This window comes from Colossoma macropomum, unplaced genomic scaffold, assembly GCF_904425465.1.
Source record: "Colossoma macropomum unplaced genomic scaffold, Colossoma_macropomum, whole genome shotgun sequence".
NCBI lineage: Eukaryota > Metazoa > Chordata > Actinopteri > Characiformes > Serrasalmidae > Colossoma > Colossoma macropomum.
Genome location: NW_023494805.1, coordinates 27,572,530 through 27,600,484, shown reverse-complemented (window position 1 = coordinate 27,600,484; position 27,955 = coordinate 27,572,530). Strand labels below are relative to the sequence as shown.

Genomic DNA, 27,955 nt, shown 5'->3' with positions numbered 1-27,955 from the left:
CGAAGAGCATCTATTAAATTCATGGAAGCAAACGTGGTTTTAAATAAATCATTGTTAGTTTTGAAACTAACTAGCAAGTTGCAATTTAACACATAATAATGAATATGTTCACCTAAAATTGATTTAATACAGGAAACGTGCTATCACTAATAATAATAATAATAATAATAATAATAATAATATACCAATGACGATATACCAATGTTGTTGCACCCTCTTTTACATATATAAAATAATACTGAACAATGAATCAGTTAAAGCAGACGTGCTATCAATTATCATCTTTTATTTTTGCCATTTATTTTTTGCACATGCAAATAATTACGAATTGAACTTGAATCCGCGAGAGCCAACGTATTTCCAATAATTATCGTTGTTGTAGTTTTGTTCACGCATAACAACTTGTATTTAGTGGTAATAAGTAAACGTGCTACCAGTAATCATCTCCGTTTTTAACACGTGTCAATAAAAGTGAATTATGAGTGTCTTAAACTGGATCAGTGAATACAGGCCAATGAGAACGCCTGTAGGGAGGGCCGTTGGACGCTGGGGGCGCTGTAGACCTGCTTTCAGACGCACTTTATATTTCACCCCAGTCAGTCAGTCGCCTCAGGGTCACGTGGTCTCCGCCGAGCAGAACGGCCATCTTCCTAAAACACAAACAACAAGAGTAGCGAGCAGACGAGCTAGCAGCGCACCGTCGGAGAGAGCAAAAACACTTTATGTACATATTACACGCGGTTTGATGAGGATTATAACGCGATTCCTGAAGACGAGCACGTCGACAGTCAGAGACTGCACGGTCACAAGCGCAGAGTACGAGACGACTGGAAATAACACGCATCTCCAGCTCCAGAAATAAAGGTGAGAGAGAGAGAGAGAGAGAGAAAGCCCCTCCTCTCCTCCTCCTCTAGTGTTTTTGGCTGGCTGTAATGGGAGAGCTAGGCTAGCTTAGCTGTATTCGCTACACATTTTAAGAGCACTTATACGGGCGCTTTTGCAGTCAAACTCAAACGAGCGTCGAAGCGTCAGCGTTGCGTTTGTTCGGGGGTGAAAATGGAGACCGCCGCCGTCGCGGTGGTGGTGGTGGTGTTGCTGCCTTTCTGCGTGAAGGGGAGGGAGGGGTGGGTGGGGGTTGTATTTTGTAGAGGAGTGAGCTTTGGCCGTAGTGGTTGAAGGCCACGGTGAGGAGAGGAGTTGAGCTGAACGAGGCTGAAGTTGGCCTCAAATTCACATTTTTCCGCTCCGCCTTAAATGGTGCAGCACTTCCATTCTGGCGACTGTGCGCTGTTAAAGGTGGAGCGGAAAATCCGAATAACAAGACAGTTTAGCTTCGCGTTGAGTTGAAGGGGTGGCCTCTGAAACAGTGGCGGGGGGGGAGTGAGAGAGGAAAGTGTGTGTGTGTGTGTGTGTGTGTGTACACTCTTACACATGCGGATACACCGCCCCCCTTCTCTCTCTCTCTCTCTCTCTCTCTCTCTCTCTCTCTCTCTCTCTCTCTCTCTCTGGCTCTGTTACTGAGGTTTGTAGTGCAGCTTGCTAGGCTAGCTGGAGCGCCATCAGCGTGCAGGCCATACTGAAATGCACCCTCTTATTTGGATCAGTCATACTTTACCGCGAAAAATAACACACGCAACACACTAACACTGCCCAGTTTTCCGTTGGGTCCTACCAGCGTTGTCCAGTCCAGCGAAGCTGGTGTAGCGTAACGTGACCAGTTAGCCTTGATAGGCCGCCATCGCACATTCACATCAGCGCGCTGAGTAACCGAATAAACGCTCGCGCTGCTGCAGAGACACGCTGTGGGCTCAGGTCTGGTGTAGAAGGCTGCACGATGGCGTCTGGCCTTTTAAATGTGTCTGTGCAAACCCAGAGGTGTGTAGTAATGTTACATTTACTCACATCTGCTACACCTAATTTTAATTTCTTTGGATTTTTACTCTCCTGAGTATTTCCAGCACTCCAATAATATTTTTACTTGTTCTCAGTTATGTTAGTGAGGAAAGAAATCTACTTTTACATTAACAATTTTGCTAATTCCCTTTTTTGTGTTGAATTGATGCATGATATGTCACCATATATTTTTTTCTGGCATCCGATAAATTGTAAAAGACAAAGTCTTGCTTCAGAACTACTATTAAATAAATGATTCAATGAATGCAGTGATTCACATTCAGTTTTTCATATACTGCTCAAAGTACAATTAAAAAGGACTGATGATGCTCTCTTTGCAATCAGACATGTGGTACTTACAATGTCCACAATATACTCAGAAATATTGTCATGTAATTTATCACAATAACGATATGGATTGTCATGTTGCCTAATTCTATTTGCATCTCTGAAAGAGAGGAGCAGAATCTCACAGACTCCACTTCTTTTTTCCTGATAGATGCTGGATCTCATTAATGTCATTAGTTAAGGTAGCTATGCTGTTAAGTTACACCGCTTTTCTGTAAGTTCCTCGTTACTTTGGTTGTAGTTTGACCTGCTCCTTTTTCTGAAATTGCATTTTTCAGGAGTATTTTTTGATGATTTTCACTAAAGTAACATCTCTTTTACTTGCGTGTAGGAATGTGCCAGTAACAAAATACAGTGTCAAATTACAATTTCTTTACAGGAGATTTTAAAAGCCTTTTATTTTTTACTCAAAGCTTTGGATGTGAATGCTAAATAAACACATTAACACACTTTCCAGTACTTTTTTTATTAGCCAAAGTAACAGTGTAAACCGGCTTTTAAAATTCTGAATGAAAAATGAAAAATGATTGCCCTGTTTTAAAAAATATGAATCAAATGAAATGCTACATCAACAGTAAGAGGTAACTGTGTAGCACAGTGAGTCATGCCTAATTAGGCTACAATATTTTGGTGTAGGTGCAGCAACAGCATTCAGCTGCAGCACAAGTGCACTGACTAAACCTTTGCTATTTACGCCATAAAACTACAACACAGATTGGCCAAAATAAAAATAATTAATTGGCCAGTAGCCGATTGCATATTTGATTAAAAAAATCCACTGATTCTGCTCGTGCATTTCCACTAGTATGGGATTCGGCTACTTTACACACTTCTGAGTAAACCTCAGTGATTTTTTTTTTTAAATGCTTGGTAATTCATGTGTAAAGAATGTGTGGGATAAGAGAGAGCATACAGTACTCCAGGAGAAAGTTCAGGGCCACCACTGGAGCAGTGCACTTTCACTGGTGTGGTGAACTTTTATGTAAGTCCTGCATTGCACTTGCAAACTTGTGTTGGCTGTTGTTCTGTTGTCTTTTCATTGCAAGGACATACTGAAACCAGGACAGCATGATGTGTACAAAATATATTACACTTAATACATCAGTTTAGACCATGTTAATGTCTTCCTTCATCAGAACACTCATCAGGAGCAGGAACAAGCTCACAGTAGGGGTGTTTTTACAGCAGAGGTTTCTGATTTGTTAGCATGTTAATGTGCTTTGTGATGATCAGTATTGCTGTGATCTTGGAATCCGTACTCCCTAAACGTTTCATGCAAGTTATGAAGCTGATGTGATGAGACTTTTTTTCCTCTGTGGAAAAAGAAATATAAATCTCCCTTTCTTTTTGTTCTGCTGTTAACAGTAGTTTAAAAAAAATCTCAGCTGCATGTTTATTAGAAGAGCTGGGGATTATATGTTATTGTGATCAGTTATGTCTCAGTATTCTTTTCTGAGTATGTGATGGGTATCAGAGCTTTCAGAGGACTGAACAACTGCATGGATCATGAGACAGATTTAGATCAACAATCACAAACCTGTAGACAACAACCACCACCAGTCTGTAGTAACTCCGTAAACTGCACAAGAAGGAACAAGTAGCTGATTGGATAGTTTTTATTATGATTTTTTTAACCAAATATTTGTTTTTTTTCCTACTGTTTGTTTTTGTAAATACGGAATTAAAAAAACTCATTTTTGAATAGTCCTTTGGGCTAAAACAGTTATTTGAAATGATCAGTGATGTTGACTATTAAAAAATCAACAATTTTGTTGTTTTTTTTTTGTTTACATTTTCAACGCGACTTCCAGCCAAGAGTGAGTTAACATCGTATTTACATTGTTTGAAATTTTCATGCTAAATACAAAAAGAAATGCTTGAAAAGTGCTTGGAATAAAATCACATTACATTAACTTAAATTCAAATTTAAAACATTTTGTCCTCTTTTGTAAAGTTAATGTTGTAGATAACATTGAAGATAGTTGTTTTACTTTGGACAGCTACAATGTTTATGTCTGACTGACCACTGGAAAAGAAAACATGGTCAATTCTGAAGCAGCAGAATAGTGAGAAATTTCCCTCCAAACTATTGTTCTCTAACTGATTTGCCAGAATGTGCTGTTGTTAACCCTACAAAAATCACTAAAGTTGATCATGTTACGTTACTATTGTTAGTCACTGGAATATTCTAAGCCGTTTCTGTTATTCAGATTTATTTAGCAGCAGCTTCAAAAAACTGTTTAAGATTTAGCAGCTCATCCTGCCACAGCGTGACGTATGTTAGCTAGCTAACTACATACAATTGGAGAAGTAGCTTAAAGTACAACTCATTTTGTAAACGATTTTAATGTAGAAAAAAAACTTATCCACAGGTGTTACAGATACTGGCTGGACTTGTCAGGTCTACGGGCTAGGCTTGACGTGTAGGTCTATAGGGTAGGTGTAATTTTGACCACAGTGGTCAGTTACGGTATGTGCAGTACAGTTACGCAGGTTATGACCTCTGTCAGTTTAGCTGCCGTCTAGCTCAGTCAACATGAAAGTGAGCCCTGCATATGAGCATAACTGGAAACGACAAACAAGCAGTCAATGAGAGTTTGGTGTATTCAGTATATGTAAATAGCCAACTTTTCATCAGTCTTATTGTGAATAGGACCTTCTGGGTATCTGGACACTATTTACCTTTTTCCTCCTGTTGCCCACACTGACTCTCTTAGGCAACACTGTGAGTGTGTTTGAGTAATACAGTTTTCATGCATATTTGCACAAATGCCCTTTTTTCTTTCAAGATTTCCTGTAAATATTTAACGTATGTCAGAAGTGGGATTGTTTAGAATAACTTTAATGGCGCTATATTTTGAAATATTGTATGACTCACTTCAGAATCAATGTGACACAATTTGTGATTTTGTTATTCCGTCAGCTCAGATGGCAGTTTTTTTTGTTGAGATTTAGTGACTCATGAAGCACTTCAAGTTCAAAACCTGCCAATTTTGAACCAGTTTCATTTTAAAACAGTTTTTGAAATAATTAAAATATAATTTAACAAAATGGTGAAGAAAAGTGAAGAAAAATAATAATGAAGCAGTTACAGTAGGTCACCTTTAATAAGTGTCTGAAAGTGGAATGTTGCAAGCTTTCTTCTTGACTGAACTAGCCATTGTTTGCTTCCAGTAGTGGTTTCTGAAACAGATCAGTCTCTTTCAACCTGTGGACCACAGTGGTACTGCTAGGGGGTCGCTATTTTAAAATATTTAAAAAATTTAACCGTTAACCACAAGGTTATTTTAAGTATGATTAATTATTTGCAAAAATAGAACGTCGTATTTAGGTCAACCTCATTTATTAGTCTGACAAAATGCTAACTTTGCTATGTTTACATTTAGGAAGATTCTCTTTTCGTTCATATGAAATTAATCTGCTCCAGATTAATGATTGCAAACAGTGTCTTTCAAAAAGATCCTGAGGCTGGACCATCTACAAGTGAAACAGCCACTGTATTTCAAACTAAAAAAAAAAGCAAGAAAACCGAGTATAAACTGCCACAATGCAAAATACAGCAGTCACTATCGAGCTGTTTCGTGCCACGACAAAAACAAACAGTCAGGCAGAATGTCTTCAGACAGAGATCCCCTTTGCTCCTCACAAAATGAGGAAACTGACATTAAGTGGGCTTCTTTCCATTCTGGAGAAGTAAAAGGAGCACAGAGTTTCATCACCTCATTCAGAAACTGGAACTTCAAGAACTATGAGAGCTTTCAGATACAACTCGGATGTTTGTAACTCAGTTGGAGCTGCTTTTGGAAATGTTTGCAGCATCTTTGAGAAAGCAGAGCATGAACAAATCATGTTACCAGCAAAATTTCATAAATATTAGTGTGAATGAAATAACTGCATTTTCTCAGTTCGAAAATTCTCGTTTGGTGTGCAGTAGGCACTAGGCCTTGGTGATAGGACGATGTTAGCGGTTATCGATATGTAAAAGGTGATAATCGCTGTTTTGGTAAAAGAACGAAGGTATAATTAGAGAGGACTAATTTACCGTTAAACAGCTTTAAAAAATATGTTAGGAAACTGGCGTTCACGTTTAAGAAGTGTGCTAGCTTGGGCACCTGTAGTCAGTTTCAGAGAGCGAGAGAGAGAGAGGTTCATTTCTATGTTCCTTCTCTCTGCTACGCACTGTAGTGCTAGCTTTACTGCACGGATTCTTGGTAATTTACTTTATGTGAATAGAATCGAAATGAATGCCAACGTGCTTTGGAACTTGAGCTCGCCGCAGAGTGACTCAGTGCAGTACAAAACGAGCTAAAATGACAAAGTTAGTGTAGACCAGCTAAGTTCTCGAAGTTCTCTCTAAGATCTTACCTGAAGAGGAAGTTCCTCTGATCCTTGTCTAGGGCTGGTGTGCAGTATTTTCTGTATAGATGAGGTGTCCCAGTGGTTAGTGAAATGATCAAAATGCCGCTATTCATTGTTTATTGTAATATATTTGTTACCTTTTTTTATGATCTGGTCTGATGCATCTAGTGAGCCGCAGAAGCTTTTGTGGTCAGCTGAGTGGGTCGCAAGTTAGAAAAGGGTTAGAAACTTCTGGTGTAGATATTACATTAGCATTGTTTTTGATTTTAAGAATTGACAGAAATTGGTGCTGTGCTATGATACGACTTCGCTTTTTTAGATATTCACACTTGTGGCTGTTCATTCAACACTCCCCTTTCCACAGTTTAAACTTCGTGTTTTAAAGAGAAGACAGTGTAATCTTCGTATAAGATCTCCAGGTTCTGTTAATGTTTGTGCTTAAATGTCAGTCAACAGTTTTCAAATTTGCATCTTTTCTGGCGTGGACATGCATCTTACCTGTATTTAGTGCATCCCTAATTTCCAGTGTTCTTAACCCCAAGTTATGCTATTCTTAAAGGTGAATTTTCACACATTTGTGTTTTTACAAAAATAACAGGTCTAGTCGACATGCTACATGAAATGCAGCCCTACAGGCAGCTCTGTCTACAGTTTTCAGTAAAGCTGTTTATTCAAAACAACGTGCTGTGCGTCTGAGTACTAAGCAAACATGCTTCTACAGTAGCTTTGCTGACGTGTACCACGGTGTGCACTAAAAACTAAAATCAGAATGTGATGTACATGGGTCGGACAATGTGTAGGTCTCTCTACAGCCTATTTTACAATTTAAAAAATGAACTTACTAATGTTTATACCTGGAAATTTTTTGTCAAACAGAGTGAAGTGTGCACATACAGACTTTGGTACAGCAAATGTTAGCTTTTATGCCTCCGTTTTGCTAGCCTACGTGTGTCCACCCGTATTGGGGAAGTGGCTGTGATTGTGTGTTTAAAAACAGACTGTGATTGCACACTGTGTGACTGGTAAGATTATGCTAAGGTGGAATGTTCAAAATGACCAACAACTTTACGTCCGGCCACCACAGTGTCAGCGAGAGTTCGCTGTGTGAGTAGTCCTTTCTTCACTGCCAGCCTGAGTTGTTGTTCATTAGTGCAGCAGTGTACACTCTGCTTACATCCTGTATCGGTGAGTACGAGTACAAGTAAATGATCACGGTATCACACCGATCCCCATATTGGTAATGCATATAATCCAAAATGAGCAGTGAATCTGCACACATCTTTTGTTTCCCCAATCACAAGTTGGTGACGTTAACAGGGTTGAATATGTCTTCTTCACTTTGTGATTGGTTCATTAAAACCAGTTTTGAGGTAGTCAAGGATGCATATGACCACAAATCATTCGTAGTGAGAACGCAAAAGTGTCTCAATATGAGCCAACACTGTTTATAACCATTTTGTGTAATGGCTTTTTGGGAGGAAGCTTTTAGAGGCATTGAACGCTTTGGATCTCAAAACGCGTTAAATGCATTTCACATCAAGCCACTCTGAATGACTGTCATAATTTTTGCACAATTAAATAATTTTGAAAAAGAAACAGTGGAATTACCAATTCAGTTCTTGTTGAATCAGAATCTTTTTAATTCTTAAATATTCAGTCAGTCAGTTAATAAGGCAGTTTTGTACTCCTGTAGTTCAGTTGAAGCATGACCACAATCTAAAATGGAGAAGGTCTCTTAAAGTTGTAATTTAAAAATGATTACACATAGCTAACTATAAGGTGACGTTCTATAGCTATTCCATTTTTGTTTTTAATCCAGTTTGATGGAAAATGTAGAAGTATAATCAGGTTTGGCTTAATTATTCTCGTTCTAGTCAGACATGGGAGATGGGGCCATGTAATTGGATATTGGTTGTAATTGACAAGTAGACCGATGAAGGTGCCATGTTGGGAAATTTCCCAGTTTCCCAGAATGTGATATACTGTCTGAGGAAAATTCTCAGCATTTTTCGCGTTAATGAAGTGTCCTGGTGATTCAGATGAGTTGTAAAGTTCTGAAAATGTAATAATACATTACGAGGTTTACCAATATGTAAAACTTGTGGGCATGGCTTTGGAACTCTCATTTAGATGACCTGTCACAATCTGACATTTCTTCAGCAGGGGGCACTATTAACATGCATGAATGTTTGCAGTAGCAACTTTCGAAACAGAGAGAGAGAGATCGTCAGTCCTGAATTTTTTTTTTAACCACATACATATATGTATACGTGTGTCTGTGTGTGTGTGTGTGTGTGTGTGTGTGTGTGATATTAAATATCGCCCAAGCCTAGGTCTTGTTAACACTGTACACTGTGTCATTGATTCATCATTGATCCAGTTTTTTAAATGGAAGCTTTCATTTCACTGTTTGTTATAATGAAAATGTGTTTAAGTTAAGCATGGCTGGCTACAATTTAACATGACAAAAACGTGCATCTTTACATTTAAATAACCCTCATATTCAAAGTTATACTGTTAGTAAAATGCCGTTTGCAGAGTTGACATTCCTCTTTCTTAGAACCATCTTTATACATTTCTGAATGCACTCACAGGCATAATTTTCTTTCATTGTGTTTTGTCTTCTTCTTCTGTGTTTCCTTCACCTTGCTCTTCAGAACCCAGTAAGTTGCTGATGTGTGTACATTCAGACTAAAACATATGGTCACATCTGGAGTCTTAGTAGCTGCATTGCCCAAACTGCCATTTGCAGAAATAGCAATATTTTTACAGTAATTCACTTATAAAAGCAAAGAAGTTCATTTTTAAATAAAGAAATAAATGCTATTTTAGTCAGTAGTCAACTGACAATCTTCAATAGGAACATATTTTGAAATAGAGTTTTAAAATTTATGGACATTTTTCAAGCATCAAGCAGCTCTATCACGACTTGCTGTGAAAGATCATTCTGAAGGAAGCAGTGTGTTTACTTTCTAAGCTGAATAATGGTAATTGGCAGGAATTAGCTTGGCTAGCTTGCACTGCTGCAGAGAGTTAGACTTAGAAATCTGGGCTCATATTCATAAAGCATCTCAACTGAGAAGTGCTGATCTAGGATCTGTTCCTGTTAGTAAGATCTTTATGATTAAGACATCATCTGACATGAATCAGCACTCCGGCACAAGAAAAATGTACAGTTGGTCTCCATTAATACTGGTTAGCATAATGTATGGCACCATAAAACAAAAATGTTTAGTGGATGAGACCCAACATGTTTTCCTGCCTGTCCTCTATGTACACATTCTTAGCAAGAATTCTGTTCCTATAGCTCAAACTCCCCCAGTAGCAGAAAAAGCACTCTGCACCAGGCTGTGTTGCTTGGATATCTCTGTTGCCATGATGTTTACAGATGCAGTATCTCAGCCCTTGGGATATTTTTTTTCCACAACTTTGTGATTGGCCCACCATTTTGTATATGAGTCTGGCTATAACTCTGAAAAGCACCAGTTTACTTAAATTGACAGCTGAATCTGAAGGGGGGGGAAAGAAAGCTTTGTGCCGTCAGCCTTTTGTCTGAAAGAGCTTTGTGATGCTCATTACTTAAGTAAGGCTTTCAGTTCCTTTAGTAAAATGTCAGCAGGTGGTGTTTAAGTTTTTAAGTTATATTACTGCAGTCTGTACTTAAAAAGCTATTCGTAGGTCTTGTTGTCAAAATGCATACATTTAAGCTTTTCTTGAAGAAAGTTACAATCAAAACATTCCCAGTCAAGGCTAATCAGTAAAACAAAGGTGGGTGCTAATTAACTCAATGCTGGCTTCAGCTACATCCTTTCGTTTTTGGCAACAAATAAAAATACATTTACTAAAAGAGGAGTGCAAAAAAAACTGGTGGTCACACTACTCACTTTACGTTTGACCCCCGACAGGGGAAGCCAGGGCCTTACACTGTGCTGTTACTATGCTTTGAAAAAATTTACTGTTTGATAAAGTTGTTGTGATGTTTAGAGGATAAAATGCACATTAATAGGAAAATGGTGCGCTACGTTTTATTGAAAGCCATCCTTGTGTTTCACATCAGGCTGCAGGAAGGATGAACAGTAGACACATAGAAGATATACACAGTTTGTGTATTTAGACCTTGTTAATTTAATTAATTCGTTAATTTATTTATTTTCCTTGTAACTGTAAATTGGGGTAAGGGTGAAAAAAAAATCTGTGTTGCATCCCTTTTCCTGTCTATAAAAATATGCCATGAGTTCCTTTGTATTTGTCATAATTATTCCAATAGATATATACAGGTAAATAGCTAATGTTTAAGAAAAATAACAGGTAATAGAGAAGTAGAATATGCTGATATTTATAGATTTTTTTTCGTAATGCGCAATATGCTTTTGTAAACATTGTAGAAATATCTTAAGTACTAAAATAACACTCACTAACTGCATGTTTCATTAGTGAGAGAGCATAATTAGTTCTGTTTAACTGGATTTAGTGCAGTACAGAATGTAAAATGTTGAATAAAACTCACTCACTGTATCAAGTTTTTGAGGACTGTTTTTAAAATGTAGCACATTTTGTGCACTGTCTGTGCGTCAGAATATTATGATATTTATTGATTATCTTGAAAATATATAAAGTCAGCAGTGATTATAGTGTGTGGGTAGTTGGGCTTTGTAAACAAGCAAAATTAAGAATCCTCTCTTGCACATACATAAACAACAAAATAGTTGATTGAGTTCTTATTTCATGTGTTTGTTTTTTGTTGTATTATTTTTATTTGATTTTTTTACAGACCAGGCTTTATTTATTGGTTTGTAGTAAGTTGTAAGGAACTGTGTGAAGTTAATTGGATCATTCTGTTGCGTTGTGTCCTCACTAATTTCCTGTTCTCTTTTTTCCATGCAGAGGTTGGAGAAGAACCATCAGAGAGTGAGAGGGGTTGCCTGTTGGGGCCTGGTCGTACAGCATTTCAGCCAGAGCCAGAGCCAGAGAAAAGAAGGGAGAGGGAGAGAAGAGGAGGAAAGGAGGACAGAGGAAGAGAGTCGCGGTCACCTGCTTTAGACGGCTGCATTGCCAGCTGATCTGACTTTTGTTTATAGCATTCAGTTTCTCCAGCTGTACTTAGGTTTTATCATCAGTATCAAAGTTTTGCTGTTATCAGGCAGTTATTAGTGTTAGTTAAATTTTATTTTTTTCCCATCATTTTTCCAGCTCTAAGTTTTTTTTTGTTTGTTTGTTTTTCGTATGTTTTTATTTGTTTGATGTTTTGGGCTGTGAGCAGGAGTTTTCACATCAAATTTGACCTTTGATCCTTTTTACCTCCTGCACACACCCAGTACAAGGCAGCTATTTCCCTACTCTTTCTCAAGTTCGGAAATCTTAAAACACCTTAAAACAACATACCTTCACACACGCACACTCACGCACACCACTCAGCCTTCTCACCTAAGCCTGGTCCAGCCTAGTCTCTCCTGCTCTGCTCCCCTGGACAGGGTAAGACCTCAAAGAGAATGTTTGCCTGCATGTGCTTGCCTTCATTAGATGAATTAGCATGTATTGTAACTAACTGTAATTGTAATTGTGCTGGTGCTACGGCTTTAGCAAGTTATTAAAAACAAAGGTTCCGAAATGGCTCTTAACTTGAATATGTGGCTTTAGGAATAAAAGGATCCTAGGAACCCTATATAAAGGTTCTTACCACATATACTCACACATCTCATTTACGAATGTGGTTCTTTAAAGAACCATTCACTGAAAGTTAGGAAACCAAAAGTGGTTCTTCTGTGGCATCATTCCAAAGCCTGTGAAGCATTATCAGTCAGGCTGCTGTATTTTAAGATTGTAGGCTGCAGTGTGCTTGCATTGCTTTTTTGCACTAAATGTAATTGGCATTTCTAGAATAGTGCAGTTAATACAGAAAGATGTAGTTTGGCTAGCTGATACATCCTCATCTCCTTGCTTTTTGAATTCTTCTTTCTTTTTAATAGATTCAGCTCAGAGACGAAGAGAGGAATATGACAGCTGAGACACTTAACTTCGGCCCAGAATGGTAAGTGTAATTTTCAGTATTCACTTCTCATTGTCTTTGTCCTACTCTCTGTTTGTCGTTTTCTTTCTCACCATCTCTTCTGTTTCCTTTTTCATTTCCTCTTTGACATGTCTCCTCCCTCATTCTTCTGTGCTAGTGTCCTCCTGTTTCTTCCTTTCTTTTTTCAACTGACATTCTTTTTTTCTTTTCTCTAGCACAGTTATATACTCGCCCACTGATAGCCAGGAAGAATTATCCTTAATCTTTAGCCAGTGAAAGTCTCCCTCTATCTAAATCACCTTATTTTTCTTGTTTGTTAACTCTAAATTTTCTCTCTCTTCAATCCCCCACCTCCTCCAGCACTCAGTAAATGTTTATATAGAGATTAGACTGTGAGGTGTGGCCCGTTTTTCTGGTGCGAGTCCATCTCTAATGACAAGGACTGCTGTGTTTGCATAGTTGGTCAATGGCCAGCATAAGATTTCTCCTGGGTTTGATATGTTCACTGCAGAGTTGCTGTTTTTTGTACGGCTGCTCTCTTTGCCCAAAGCCATCTGGATGTGGTGTGTGTGTGTGTGTGTGTGTGTGTGTGTGTAGTGTAGAGGAGCCTTGAGAGATAAAGGGTGAAAAGGAACACACGGTAGAAGTTTTGAATTAAGTCTGTATACATAAAGTCTGTAATGCTTTGTAAGTCAGCCTTCTAGGTGTTGAATGTGTCTTACTGTGAGCCCTAATATTGAATATGTCTTTTTCTTTTCTTCCTCGCTTTTTCTTTATTTTCTTGCTTTCTTTTCTTGCTTTTTTGTCTTCTTGCTTTCCTTCATGCTTTTTACTTTTGCGCTTTCTTTCTTTATTTCTTTCTTGCTTTTTATCTGCTCCCCCACAGGCTCCGAGCACTTTCCAGTGGAGGCAGTGTGACTTCCCCTCCTCCCTCTCCTGCTATGCCAAAGTACAAGCTGGCCGAGTATCGCTACGGCCGAGAGGAGATGTTAGCACTTTATATCAAAGACAACAAGGTAATGAGCTTGAAAGATTAAAAGAAGAAATTACTCACCATTTATAAAGGATTATGAATTTCTGGACGACAAGTATTGAAACAAAAAAAATCAAACACCACTAACATATAGTAATTTAAGTAATATAGTAATTTATTATTTAATGGTCTCACAGCACCACAGACATGTTTCAGCACCTGCACATGGAGGAAGGCCCTCTGCTGAAACATATGAAATTCTGTATAAAAGGGCTGATATAAGCCCCGTGTTGATGACTGGGATCATTATAAACTCAAGAGGTATATCTGATTCTAGATTCTGTAAGAGCACTATGTATAGATACAGGTGACCACTGTATCTGTGTAGATATCCCTTTGCCTCAACCTCTCTGAGATCAACTGTATTTATATATTTACATATATCAGCGTTCAGTAGCAAAGCACTGACAAGAGGTCATAAATTTGAAATGTACAAGCCCTGAGGCTCATTCCTTACCAACCCACATGAAGCTCCTGCAGATAAAGGTCTCCGCCTGTCTGTGATTTTTACTGACTTCCAGAATGTTCGTCCCCTTTCAGATGAGTTGGTTTGACTGAACACTCATGTTTCAGCATTCTAAGCATTCTAGAGCAGGCAGCGGACAACTGAACGGTCTCGTCTGATGTTGTAACATGCGCCAAAAATTGACCTGAGGGCTGTTTTAAATGTACAAGTGTCGAACCAGATTTTAAATATAGGCAGCTTTGCTTTATCCTAGTAGTGTTTTTGCCTGGTTGAGTGGGTGTTTTGAATTAATCTGCTCTGCTTGTTTTTCATTTTGTGTGTGTGTGTGTGTGTGTGTGTGTGTGTGTGTGTAGGTCCCAGAAGACATGCAGGATAAGGAGTTTGCTGCTATTCTGCAGGATGAGCCTCAGCAGCCTCTGGCACTGGTGCCTCTAACCGAGGAGGAGCAGGTGAGAAAAACACACAAACATGCACAGGCTGTAGAGGTGTCTCTCTCACTGAGCTGCGGTAGAGTACCTTACAGGTTAGGTCAGATATGACCCAAAACACACTTATTTACCAAACACATAAATCCCCAATAGTTACAGTATACACAGATGACCCCTTTCCTGTAAGCTTTCGATTTACTCATGCAGGGTTTTATGGTGTAAATAATGGGATTACATTCTGTGTTGTAACTGAGTTCAAGAGCTGCACAAGGATTGCATTTGGTTGTATTCTTGGCTTTATTCCTGTTTTTATTCTCGGTTTTTAACCCTGTTTTTCTATCTCCCTTTCTCTTCAGCGGAATTTCTCCATGTCTGTCAACAGTGTGGCTGTGCTGAGGCTCATGGGTAAAGGGGGTGGAGCCACCCCTACCGGCATGGCCCGTGGCAGAGGCAGCGTGAGAGGTGGCCGAGGTGAGCTGACCAGAGAGACCATTAAGTACTGATTAACAGAGCAGGCAGTGAAATGATCAGTTTCTTTTGTCTGTCAGTTCAAGGGTCCATCTTAAACAGTAAAGTGCAGAAACATGTATTAACACACTAAACATGTGAATATTAGGCCAATTTTTTTCAGTAAGAAACTCTCAGACATACGCAGGAATTTATTACAATTTCTGTAGAACACAGCCTAAGATACATATAAGATATGAAGACACTTGCTGAACTGACTCAGACATCTGATACTTCTATATGTATTTGTAGGCAGAGGCAGAGGAGAAGGTGGATTCTACCAAAGAAGTACTGAAGACGGCGAAGTGGGTTTCAGCAGGAGCGTTAGAGAGATCCACCGTAGCCAGAGCTGGGATGACAGGTATAAAAAATCACCTTTTCTGTGTACAGCTAACACAGAACACACCAGAGACTGAGAGACGTGCTATTTTCTTTGTAAATGAACTCATTTCAGTTTCTGCCTTTAGCTGATCTGTTTAGAAGGTTTGAAAGTGACAAACCACATTCGAGTGTTGAGGTTTTGTGTGTCTCTCTCTCTCTCTCTGTATATCTCTGATTCACATTCACAAGGCTCTAGTTGCATGATGGAAAAAAATCATTAAAAAAAATCCCAGCATTAACATACATACACATGTACAAACTCATGCACACAAATTTAAATATATGTGATTATGCGTACACACATTCTTCAAAATTTGTCAGTATGTGTCCCAGGGGTAGGCAGATCTGAAAATTTGCACTGACCACTCAAACCACTAAGTCAGTGAAATTTTTTGACCAAAACGTGCTCAGGTAACAGTACCTAAAGGCTGAACTCAGCCTCACTCCCTGCTATTATTTCACGGTTTCATCTTTTTCTTGGAAAGACTGAAGAAAGGTAGGTAAAAGATGCTAAAGTTGCAGACAACCATTAAACAAAGAGAAATAGCTGAAAACGTACATTTGTTTGGTCATAGTATTGGCTGTTGAATGGCAATCAAATGGAAAAAGCTGAGTAGCTTATTTAACATTCAGTTTTATATAACACCTTATTTTATAGAGCAATATTAGCAAACCTCAGCCAAAGAAACAGCAACTGTTACATGAGACAGACCAGCTCAGTGGGGTGGCCACCACGGTCACCACACCATCACATTACCTGTTGCAGTGGTTACATTTCAATATTGTGGTGAGGGGTGCTAGGCAGTTGCCACAGTTTATCCCTCATGTGTACACTTGCATAGATGTTTCCATACGATAGGCTTCGGACACCGCTTCGTTCTTTTTGCTAAGGGCATGACAGTTGCATGTATTTTGCTGATAAAATTGCTATCTGTGTCTCTGCAGAGGTGAGAGACGTTTTGAGAAGCCCTTGCGTAGGGAAGGCCTACGGGTGGGCTTTGAAGAGGTGGGCTCTGGGGGAAGGAAGGAGTACATGCGCTCAGACAGTGACAACTGGCGCACACTTCGAGAGGAGCACGAGCAGGAGGAGGCGGGAGACACAGGGGGCAGCTGGAGACTGGCCGGCTCACGTCGTGATGGTATGCAAAACCAAACGCACATACCTATCACACACTTGAACGTGTTTAATATTTACGATTCATGATCGGGGTGAGACTAGACTGCAGTTAGATCGGAGGAGTAAAGTACTGAATCTGGGAAGATCATCGTTTAAGATAACCCTAATATTGGAAGACCTTTTGCGACCAGACATTAGTTTTGCACAGGGGGTAGAAGGCTACTGTTGCTAACAAGTAATTTGAGCTTCTAACTATGAATTAGCAAAACTGCATGCCTGAATCAAAACACAAGCTTCAAAGTTCTTAAGTAATTTCGACCACATAAGCAAGCAGCATGCCTTTAGTATGATGTAACCTCCCATAGCTTATCTACATTAGCATTGTAGATCCAGTGCAAACCAGTGGCTGACCGAATACATCTGGGGTGAATTGTGTAAATTTACATTTTTTTACAACTCATTTTTCTGAAAAGCAGTTCAGGAATGCATTATTGCTGGCTCTGTGTTGTACATTCATAGATAAAAATACACACAAGTGCAGGGAGCAACATCTGTCTTCCACCCACTTTCACATTAATATCAATTGCCTCCTGTGATGAGTACATATTGCTCATTAATAAGCACAGTAAGATGAAGTGATGCTATTTTAAGAGCTAGAAAAAGCTGTGAAATTTCATGTCATTGTTAATTTACTGTCATCTGTTTTTCATTCTCCTTCTGTGTCCTTCTCCTCACATTTCTTTTTTAAGATGGTGGTCCTCGCTCAGCAGGTTGGCGCGAGCATGGTGAGGTTCGCCGCAGAAAGTTTGACTTCGACTTCCGGGATGGAGGTGTTGAGGGAGGCAGGAGAAGGGCAGGAAGTGAAGGTGCAGAGGAAGAGAGAGATGGGTTGCCAGAGTGGTGCACTGATGAAGAGGATGGAGAGATGGGCACCTTCGACTCTTCCGGAGCTTTCATGTCAATCAAGGTGTGTGTGTGTGTGTGTGTGTGTGTGTGTGTGTGTGTGTGTGTGTGTGTGTGTGTGTTGGATGTTACATGCCAAAAAGAAATCTTGCTCTGTCTCTCTCTATGGCTCACATAATTACATGTAAACTTACAGAAAGGTTCCAAGGACCCTATCCCTGAGGAGGAGTTTGAGTTTCAGGGGTTGGAAGATGAGGAAGAATGTAGTACGGATGGAGAGAGGAAAAACAGCAGTGGTGGAGAGAAACCTGAGAGAGGTGAGGAGGAAAAGTCTGTTTTACTGAGCATAATGTTAATGTTAGTGTGTTTTATGGCAGGTTAAATTTGGTCATTAAACCATTACATTTGGCACCATTTTTGCCAAACCAGAGAAGCTGCTGTATGATTGTTTCCATACCAAAAGTTTGTAGTATTTGGTTCTATTTTTAACTATATTGCATGGTAAGTATTTTAAATTTACTTTCATTGTTAAATATTATTCTTATTGCTAAAGACTTTTTATTACTAATTATAAAATAGTAAATAAAGATTTTAAATGGTTTATTTATACAGTCATGAGAAGTAAGTACACCCCATAAATGTATGTGTGTATGTATGTACACACACATACCTACACATCCTTTAGAGAATACCTGAGGTTAATTTTTTTTTTTTTAATTGTGTAAGGCTAGTTAGGTGAAAGAGTTAGCATCGGTATCGGTAGTCTGTTTCGGTACTCGGTTCCAGAAGACATTTAAGGATCACCCATTGGTATCAAAAACTGTTGTTGCATTCCTGGTTTCATCTCTCAAGTACCATATTTCTCTCCCTAAACACACATTTAAATTGCTATCAATGGCTGTGATGCATTATTTGTCATTGCAGTTTTTTATGTCCATTTTTGCTCTCTTTGCTCTCTTTTTCTCTGATTAGGTGAGACTGACTCTGCAGCTGGGACTGAGATTGAGGTGAAGTCTCTTCCTCCCTCCTCTCCTCCCTCTGTTTCTCTCTCCCCTGCTCAGTCCGAGCCTGTGCCTGCTGCTGTCCCCGCTGGCCTGGAGGATCCTCAGCCTGCCCCCACCATGCCCAGTAAGATGCCAAGTGAAGGTAAACAGCCTTTTTTTTTTTTTCTTAGTTCCCCTTGTGTACCTTTTGACCTCCTGCTCTTGAGAGCCGAGTTGTATTAATTTTATTTGTACATTTTTTTTTATTTTATTTTTTTGTATAGTGTTATCAGAGCCCCTGTCTGAGCTGAGCCCCAGTGCCTCCTCCAGTCTGCCTTCATCCCCTCCCTCCTCTTCCTCTGCTGCTACTGACCTCCCGCCACCGGGGGGTGACCCTGAGGATGATGAGGGCATGAAGCACCTGCAGCAGGTAGCGAAAAAAGCTCCAACGACCTATGAAGTGAAGTTTGGTTAGAGAATTGTTTAACCCTGATACTTCAGCATGTCATTGTTGTCATCAAAACCATCTCCTTTTTTTCCAATTTTTATTTTTCTACGTCATTTGAGCGCACCAGCTGCCTTTTACGTTGCAAAAAATGTATGATGAGTTGACCAATAGATATTGCCTGTGATAAAATTTTATTACATTAACATTAAAACATTTTTGTTTGCCAGTAAAGTTACCACTATGGAGACACACTGTTTTGATAGGACAGAGATGAAATCCTATGGCAGAGGTCTTCAAAAATGGACCTTGAATTTTATTTCTGGTCATGTATTTTGTAATCACTGATGGTTAACTGACCTGTTACTATAACTCACGGGTGCTCAGTCCTGGTCCTGGAGATCTTCCAACCTGGAGAGTTCAGATTTAACAGACCTGGCTTACATAGTCAGATGCCCCTCAAGGCCTTCATTACCTGGATCAGGTGTGTTAGATTAGGGTTGGAGCTAAATTCTGCAGGCTGGTAGATCTCCAGAACCAGGATTGGGCACCCCTGCTGTAACTGATTGGCCACCTAGTGTCATGCCAATGTCTGAAAAATCCATGACTGGAAACTGGATTAAAGGTCCATGTCTGAAGATAGACCTCTGTGCTATAGTGTAGTCTGCTGCGCTGCCTGTTGATGTGTATTTCTGTTTGATGGATTAAAATGTCACATGTACACAGGAGGCAGAGAAGATGGTGGCAGCGCTTCAGGACACATCTCTGGAGGAGGAATGTTTCACCCAGACGCTGCAGGAGAATAGAAACACTGCTGCTGCCCTGCCTCTCTCCCACGACTCCGCCATGAAGTGGTTCTACAAAGACCCGCAGGGAGAAATCCAGGGTAAGCAAACAGATATATGTGTACGTGCACCATGAAGCATGAAGTGGTTCTACTAAAACCTGCAGGGAGAGATCCGTGGCACACATAAACACACAGATGAAGCAAGTGACACATTTACATCTACAAGGAGAGAGATATTCACAAATATGTGTTTGTGAATGCATGTTTGATTTTGAGTGCATGTGACACCACTTCATGCTCCCTTAATGGAACAGTTTAGCAAAAAATCAACTTTGCAATTTTATGTTTCATCCAACATGTAGTCAGTCAGCCAAGGCTTGGTATTTGATATCATAAATTTGCTTCTGACGTTTTGCACTGTAGCTTACTGGTGGGCTGCCACCAGTTAACATTAGGGGTGCTGATACAGATACTTCTATCGGGTTTCAGGCCAGTACTGTGCTCATTTATTCATACTCATACTCACCGATATCAACATTCTGATACTTGCAGATGTGACCTAAGCTGATTGTACACTGCTACTCTAGTGTACAAATGCAGTGAAGTTGGCTCTGTTCACACAGCGACGTGTTACTGACTTGGTCACAGTTGGACACAAAGCCATCAGTCACTTCAAACATTCTGCCATGGCAGATTCCCACCAGACCCACACTGTGTGATTTTATCCCTTTTTAAACACACAATCACGACCGGGTGGAAACAGAAAGGCCAGAAGTACAGTGATTGGAAAAATGTCGACATTTACTACCAAAGTCTGTCTATGCTGACTTTACTGTGTTTGAGTGAGTAGAATTGCGAGGCATAAGCATTAATATGGTTATTTTTTTTTACTAATGTGTACACCACCACCGTTGGCTTCAGAGCACAGTGTTAGTAGCGCTGCTCAGTTTCTCAGCATTTCGGTTTGGGACTCGGCATTTCAGACAGCATGGACTGAGCGTTTTAATGTAAATATATGAATTGTACACTTTGTCCGTACATGATGGTCTGTTCAAAAGTACAGTGTGAGTCACCAAAGAACAAGATTTCTGAAACCACACAGTGTTTGTCTGGCTTTAGAGGGTGTTCAGCTACAGCTCAACCAGCCAATCAAATTATGCTGAGGAGACATAGAACTCAACAAGTGAGCTCCTTGGATGCCTTAGCCTCAGGTGTGATTCCTGCTGTCACTGGGCTGCAGAGAGACTGTTGTTTAAAGACACAGGTGAGGAGTAAAGCTACAGCTCTACAGAAGCACTTTTCTAATATGGAACAAACCCGCTCTTCTCCATTGCGGTGCTACTCAATCTAAGGTAGCGTCACATAATATAGCATAGCTAGCTAGGGCATGTCATTCACAATCAGCTAGATTTGAATGATTTAACTGTTAAGGTACATTTTACTCATTTACACTAACAACTACTTGATTCTAAGCAGGTTACTGAGCATGGTATTGGAATCGATGTCGGCGAGTATTAAAAAAAAAAATGTACTCTGTCTAAAAAAATTGTATCGATGCATCCATAGTTAGCACACTGCAAACTACATGATTCAGTCATTATACACGTTTCAAACCACATAATATTGCTGGGTAATCTCCAGACACCTACCATTGTGTTTTCTGCCACTATATGCTGTATTATACAATACAAATTTGTACAAAGAGTTATAGCAGCCATGTTGAAGCCTGAATTTTTCTACTTTTGCCTATTTTCGCTTTAAGCATAAAAAGACTGCTGCATGCGCCCTTAAAATGTTAAACGGTTATGACACTAGTTTGTGACATTGTACCTTTTGAAATTTCCCCTAAACGACTCACCCTCAGTGTCGAGGGGTGGGGGGAGTGTGGTGGGATGGGTGGGAAAGAGGAAAAGGTTACACGGTTACATTATATGTTACATGTTTTCATTTTGTCTCTCATTTCCTGCAGGCCCCTTCACTACAGTGGAGATGTGTGAGTGGTTCCAGGCAGGCTACTTCAGCATGTCTCTGTTGGTGAAGCGTGGCTGTGATGAAGGTTTCCAGCCTCTCGGGGATGTCATTAAGATGTGGGGGCGTGTGCCTTTTGCCCCCGGACCCTCCCCGCCACCACTGGTGAGTATCATGCACACACAAATCCGAAAGCATCTTTTTCAACCACGCCAAAAGTCAGTCAGTCATTCTCAGGATTCAGATTAAAGCAGTGATTTGGTGAAAAATCTGATTTACACAGCTTTCCACTTAGTCTAGATGTAGTCGATCAGCTAAGACATGTTCGATGTACAGTTTTGCTCCACAGTGTTGAGATACGACATTAATGTTGCTAACAAACACTAGATGTCAAATCTCGTAAATACAGGTGTTGTGCCCAGTTCACTCCTTTGCGCACATGCATGCCATGCAGGACAATGGACAAATTATGTTCACGATTTCTGTTTTCCTTTTTATAAACTAATGTTAATAGTGAATTTTTTTTTTTTAACCAAAAACGTTTAAAAATAGATACCGAAATTGCTGATGTTATGTAGCGTCCATATGCCTACATCTGAAGGGATGGCGGAATTCGGCACAGTGCTATACTTCACAACAGTACTAAACTAAAGAAGAAAAAATTGGACACCAATCATGTTTTGACTGATCAGCTACAAGTGAAAAATTGTGTTTCATTCTTTGCCAAACCATTCCTTAAATAATGCTACCTTAAAGGTCATCACAGGTTTAACTATACTTAAATTGTTCTAGCTTGTTGTGAAGTCCTGTTCATGTTCTGGCTGGATGTGATCCAGGTGAATTGTTGGACTTTATGAAGTAATATGAGTGTTTACTTGCTCTCAGTGTAATCTGGATCAGGAGAGGCTGAAGAAGCAGCAGGAGTTAGCTGCCGCTGCAGCTCTCTACCAGCAACTACAGCAACAGCAGCTATTCCAGCTCATTAACAGGTGGGTGGATGGGTACATATGTTTCAGTTTAGGTGTGCCTGTTTTAATCAGCATTTTTAAATGTTCTACATATCTCTCTAGCCCTTATCTATGTGTGTCTGTTGATGTTGATATAAGTAGGTTGGTCTCTGAGCTATCTGCAGAGTTGCTGTGTTGGCATGTGTGGCCTTTCCAGTTGTGCAATGTGTAACAACTTGTTGCATATTTGCTTTATTGCTCTGCTTATCTGTGTGTGTGTGTGTGTGTGTGAGGATAGGTGCGGAGAGCAGGGTATGATGCCTTCGATGAACAGGTCGATGTCAGTGCCAGATACAGGGTCCATGTGGGACATGCATACCTCAGCCTCACAGCCAACAGGTAAATGAGCATACATCCTCTTATACCAGTAAGTTAATACAGGTACTTAAAAGGGCAGTAAAAGTTAATAATGCAAGTTATGTTGCTATGATAGAATTTGTGATTGTATACCTCTCCTTCAAGTACAGCTTTTAAATGGCTTTTAAACAGTCCCTTTGGTAGACTACACTGGACAGAGCTGACAACAGATGTCTCGATATATCAACAAGCAGCAAACTAACAAAAGCAATAGCGAAGTAGAAAACTCCACAAGAATCCACTCTGCTGTAACAACAATCTGTGAGGTGCATGGCCGAGAGCCAGGGAACTACAATCATAGAGGAGTTGGAACAGTTGGCTGTGTATATAATGTATACACTCATAGGAACATGGAGCCACTGTTTCTCTCACTGAATGTTGGTGATGAAAATCGGAAACTGCATTCACCCTACTGAGATCAAGTTCATGTGCATAAAGTTATTGAATTATTGAAAGCAATAAATACAATTTAATGAAGCTTTTTTTTGACAACTCATAACACAACAAACTGCTTTTTAAATGGAGCTAATCTTTCTTTAAGGTCAAATTTGCGAAAACTACATAAACAAAAAATAGTTTAGTGGTAACTTATTTACACATGTGCCTCGTTACTAGTCATAGCAAAATGTTCATTTGCACATTTTATTCTCTCTCTCACTGTCTAATTCTCCTCCTCTCTCAGGTGGTGAGGCCAGTATATGGGACTTAACTCAGGGTCCAACTCTCGAACAGCTTCAGAAGGTGAGTGCAGCATTCCCTGTTTTCTTGTGACTGAAATGCACCACATGAATGAATTGGTGACCAGGGTGTTATCTTGCATTTGAACTTTAAGTGTATGACTTGTTTAACACCCTGTGTGTATTTTTGTGTGCGTGTATGTATGCTGGTATGTGGTTCAGCTCCAGGAGAGAAGAGAGGCTGAACTCAGGGCTAAGAGGGAGGAAGAAGAGAGAAAAAGAAGGGATGAAAAGAGGAGGCAGCAGGAGGAACAAAAGAGGAGAGAGGAAGAGGAACTCTTCAGACGCAAACAGGTGTGTTTGTGTTAGTAGTGCAAGACAAGTGTTGTATTTGCGCAAAAATGTGTTTTGTTGTTTAGAATTTTGTATCATTGATGAAAGATTTCACCCATCCATGAGCTGTTGCTTTCCATGCATGCTTTTGAGTTTGGTCTTTATAGTCTGTGTTTTCTTCCTGTGACAGGAGCTGCTGATGAAGCTGCTCCAGCAGGCTCCACGTCAGGGGGGTGCTGGCTCAGGGTCGGGCTGGAGTGGCAACCCCATGTCCGGGCTGGGGAAGCAGGGAAAGCCCCTCAACCTGCTGGAGTTTCAACAGGAGGCTGAAAGGCTCTACAAACAGCAGCACAGAGCCCAGCAACAGCAGAGGGTAAAAAAAAAAAAAAGGGGGGGCATTTAATCATTCGCACTTCTGAGTGTTGCTGTATTTAAAGCTACAAAAAACTTGAGGATTGCTGATATAATGATAAAAATACATTGTTGCTGTTGTAACAAGACTTGTAACAAGACGTGTAACAAGTCTCCAAATTAATATAAAGGACTCTTTACTCTAAGTAATTTTGGGCTATTTGTATTGGTACGTTCATCATGAAATGGTCACACAGAGCAACTGATGTTTTCGGGGGGAAAAAAAAGGTAAAGAAATTGCTTTGAAGTTTTGATATGACAGCAATGATATATGTAAAATATTTTGTATCTAGAGATTTTTTACATGCACGTTTTGATGCTATGTCTTCTCTCCCTCTGTTTAGTGGGGTGCTGAAGGTGTGGGGGCACTCTGGGGGTCTGGAGGCATGGAGGGCAAGGCGGCAGGTGGCAGTAGTCCCTCAGGAGGGAGCATGGGCATCTGGGATGAGGCCCTAAAGAACCAGAGCGCCCTTCGCAACAGCATGGGTCTGAAGAACAGCCGCAGCAGCCCGTCGCTCAGGTACGTTGGCAATTCACCCAAGCTTACTGAGCTTTCTAGACTCTGTGTTAGCATTTTCAATCCTGGGAGGTGTCTGCCATGTTCAGTTTTCTTTCTCTCCCTTTCCCTGTCTTTGGTAGTGATCAGTACATGATGTTAAATCGCCGTAAACGGACTGAGGAAGAGGAGCGCTTGCTAAAGCTCTTGCAGGGGATGAAGGCTCAGGATGGCTTCACCACGTGGTGTGAGCAGATGCTGCATGCGCTTAACACCTCAGCCAACAACTCTTCCTCCTCCCAGGACGGTAAAGACATTATTAGTTTGTCATTACTTTGTTTTAGTTCGTTGAGACACATTTTCCACAGAGCCTGGTCCTGATGGTTAGCAGTAGAAACTGGCTAATGAAGACAGATCAGGGTGCATTTTACAGCTGAGTCACTTTCAGTTTTACAGCACATTAGAGTCCATCACACTTTCCCGCTTTGTGGGGTTGTTGTTAATTTTCATTATATTTTTACTGTGTTCTTGGTTCTGGACAGTGGCCACCATCGTGGCGTACTTGAAGGAGGTGGAGTCGCCGTATGAGGTGCTGGACTTTATCCGCCACTACCTGGGCGACACCGTGGAAGCCAAAGAGTTCGCCAAGCAGTTCCTGGAGCGCCGTGCCAAACAGAAAGCCAACCATCAGAGGCAGCAACAGCAGGTTTGTGTCTGAGAATTTTGGAAGAACAAGAAAAATTTTGTATTTGTTTTGTTTTAGAGATGTTGTTTGCAATGAACAAACACATGTAAACTTTTAAATATGTGTCAGTTTACTGTTCTGACTGCTTTTTTCTCTTTTGCTCCTGTTTGCCAGCTTTCTAAAGAGGTGGCTGGGCTGACCATGAACAGCTTCCCTCTGCAGGTAAAATTAGACAGCTGCTACACATTTTTACTTACAAGTTGCAGAAATTCAAAATAGGACAGCTGTGCTATTTTACTTGGTAGCATCATAGTAATACTGTATAAAATATGGTATAAGAGTGCCTGCTGTGAGTGCCCAGTACAATTATATGACTCTAATCAAGCGTGCCATCATCTTTCATATTCTCTTTAGGATTCTATGAGGGGAATGAATCCCACAACTCTGCAGTCCATGTTCCAGTCAGTGCATTCTGGGAAGGGGGGAATGGGCTATGACCAGGCGGGTAAACTTAAGAAGAAACAGCCCATGATGCTGCACTCTGACCCAAGCATCTTAGGTACACTATGTGACTCGCTGTCTCACTCCACCTTTTCTGTCACCTCCTTCTGCTGTGAACAATTTCTTTTCTGTTCTTATCTTCCTCAACCTGTCTCTCTTTGTTTTGGTTTTCTGGCTTTTCTCTGGAGTCATAACTTTAGGAGAGAGGAGGAGAAAAATACTAGCTTGGGCATCAGTATTTGTGACATTCAAATTCAATGCATTATAAAAACGAAGAATTATTAAAGCCCCATTTACTCATTTTCCTATTTTGACTCCAGATCATCTATAGTTTCACAAAGTTAGCTTCCTGTTTGCCAGCTTCTTATTCTGATTATTCCACTGCTGTCGATCTCTTGTTCAAATACAACTTTTAAATGGTTCTAATAATGTGTCACTTGATAAAACCGAAGTTATTTCTAGCTATTGCTAGGGTGAATTTGTTTATGACCAAAGTACCTTGCACCTGAAGTATTGTTTACAAGCAAAATGCAGCACTGAGGTCAGCAATATCAGCGATATTGCTAACATTACCTCCGGAGGACACCTTTTGGCAGACCATGCTAGATAGAGCTCGCAGTAGACCTATGGCACAGTAAACTAACAAAATCTTAGGAACACAGTTCAAACCCCGCTTGGTTTGTTATTGAATTTTTGAAAGTAAAAAAATATATCCTTACGAAGGTTATTTTGTAATCTCATATATCTCTTAAGAAATATACATCTTAAATTGACAAAGGTTTTCCTTTACGGTTGCATTCAAGTACAAAACAAATGTGATTAATCGCAATTCACTACACAAAGTAATGAGATTAATCTTTATACACAGTGAAGAGCAGCTGGCACTTTCAGATGGTGGAAAAATAATTAATGCCTGGTACCACCTGTATTCTCTCTGTTTTTGTGTCTGTAGGGTACTCATTCCATGGTGCAGGGGATCGGATGAGCCTGAGTGAGATGGAGATGGTGGAGGATTACTGAGTCCACAGCAATAGCTACCTGAGGCCTTTTATTCGCGGGTCCAACTAATCAGACTCCGCAAGTCCAATGTGCACTGCTGGGGATTGGGGTTAGAGCCAGGATAATTGGAGAGAAGTATATGTTTGGGGGTGGAGGGGAGAATGAAGTGAGAATGTAGTTCTGTTTTAATGGGGGTAGATGGTGAGCAGTGGTGCTCCTGCACCCCTTATTACACAGCTTCAGGCTTCCCCCGACAAAGCCCCCAAACGTGAGGTGGTATGGTTGGGAAAAGGGTAATTATTGTGTTTTTTGGGGGACGTTAAACTTCTGGCACTTAAAATAATAAGCACCTTACTCAAACTAATGCACTTTATGAAGGCAGGATGTGGATAGGGTTTGGTTGTTTTGTTTTGTTTTTTTTTCTCCTTTTAAAGAAGGTTTTACATGTATAGATATGTGGTGTGGATTCTGAAAAATTCCCACATAAATATGTGTGTAGAATTAGAACTGGACACGGAGGCAGCGGTGGTTAGAGATCATGGGGGACCGTCCTGTTTATTCAAACCGTATCAGAGGAAAAAAAAAAGAAAACAAATATCTCTTCAAAGACAAACACTGTTTTTGTTTTTTTTGTTTTTTTTCCTTAGTTTTTTTTTATTATTAAAAAAGTTTCTATAAAAAAGTAAAGCTATATAAAATAAGATTTTTCGATCATAAAACTTGAAGATTTGCACTTGTATAAAAAAAGAGAAAAACAACAAAAAAATGCGTTAGATATATGTAATAGAGATTAATATTTTTGTCTGAGTGAGTGAGCGCGTGTATTAAAACCAGAACGTGAGTGTTTGTACAAAGCATACCAGT

At 40.0% G+C, this 27,955-nt stretch overlaps 1 protein-coding gene across 1 annotated transcript; it reads left to right on the top strand.

The window, feature by feature from the left end:
• Nucleotides 1-642: 642 nt before the first annotated feature.
• gigyf1a (GRB10 interacting GYF protein 1a) lies at nucleotides 643-27,195 on the top strand. The gene is made up of 25 exons (XM_036597833.1): nucleotides 643-864; nucleotides 11,485-12,072; nucleotides 12,567-12,628; nucleotides 13,494-13,623; nucleotides 14,460-14,555; nucleotides 14,891-15,005; nucleotides 15,294-15,402; nucleotides 16,368-16,561; nucleotides 17,289-17,506; nucleotides 17,639-17,759; nucleotides 18,415-18,588; nucleotides 18,710-18,855; nucleotides 19,597-19,756; nucleotides 21,627-21,790; nucleotides 22,511-22,614; nucleotides 22,871-22,971; nucleotides 23,672-23,730; nucleotides 23,889-24,020; nucleotides 24,190-24,372; nucleotides 24,755-24,930; nucleotides 25,050-25,213; nucleotides 25,449-25,612; nucleotides 25,766-25,813; nucleotides 26,006-26,150; nucleotides 27,045-27,195. Exons 3-25 carry the CDS (start codon nucleotides 12,594-12,596, stop codon nucleotides 27,110-27,112), a joined length of 3,006 nt encoding a protein of 1,001 aa, XP_036453726.1. The 5' UTR covers nucleotides 643-864; nucleotides 11,485-12,072; nucleotides 12,567-12,593; the 3' UTR covers nucleotides 27,113-27,195.
• Nucleotides 27,196-27,955: the final 760 nt, after the last annotated feature.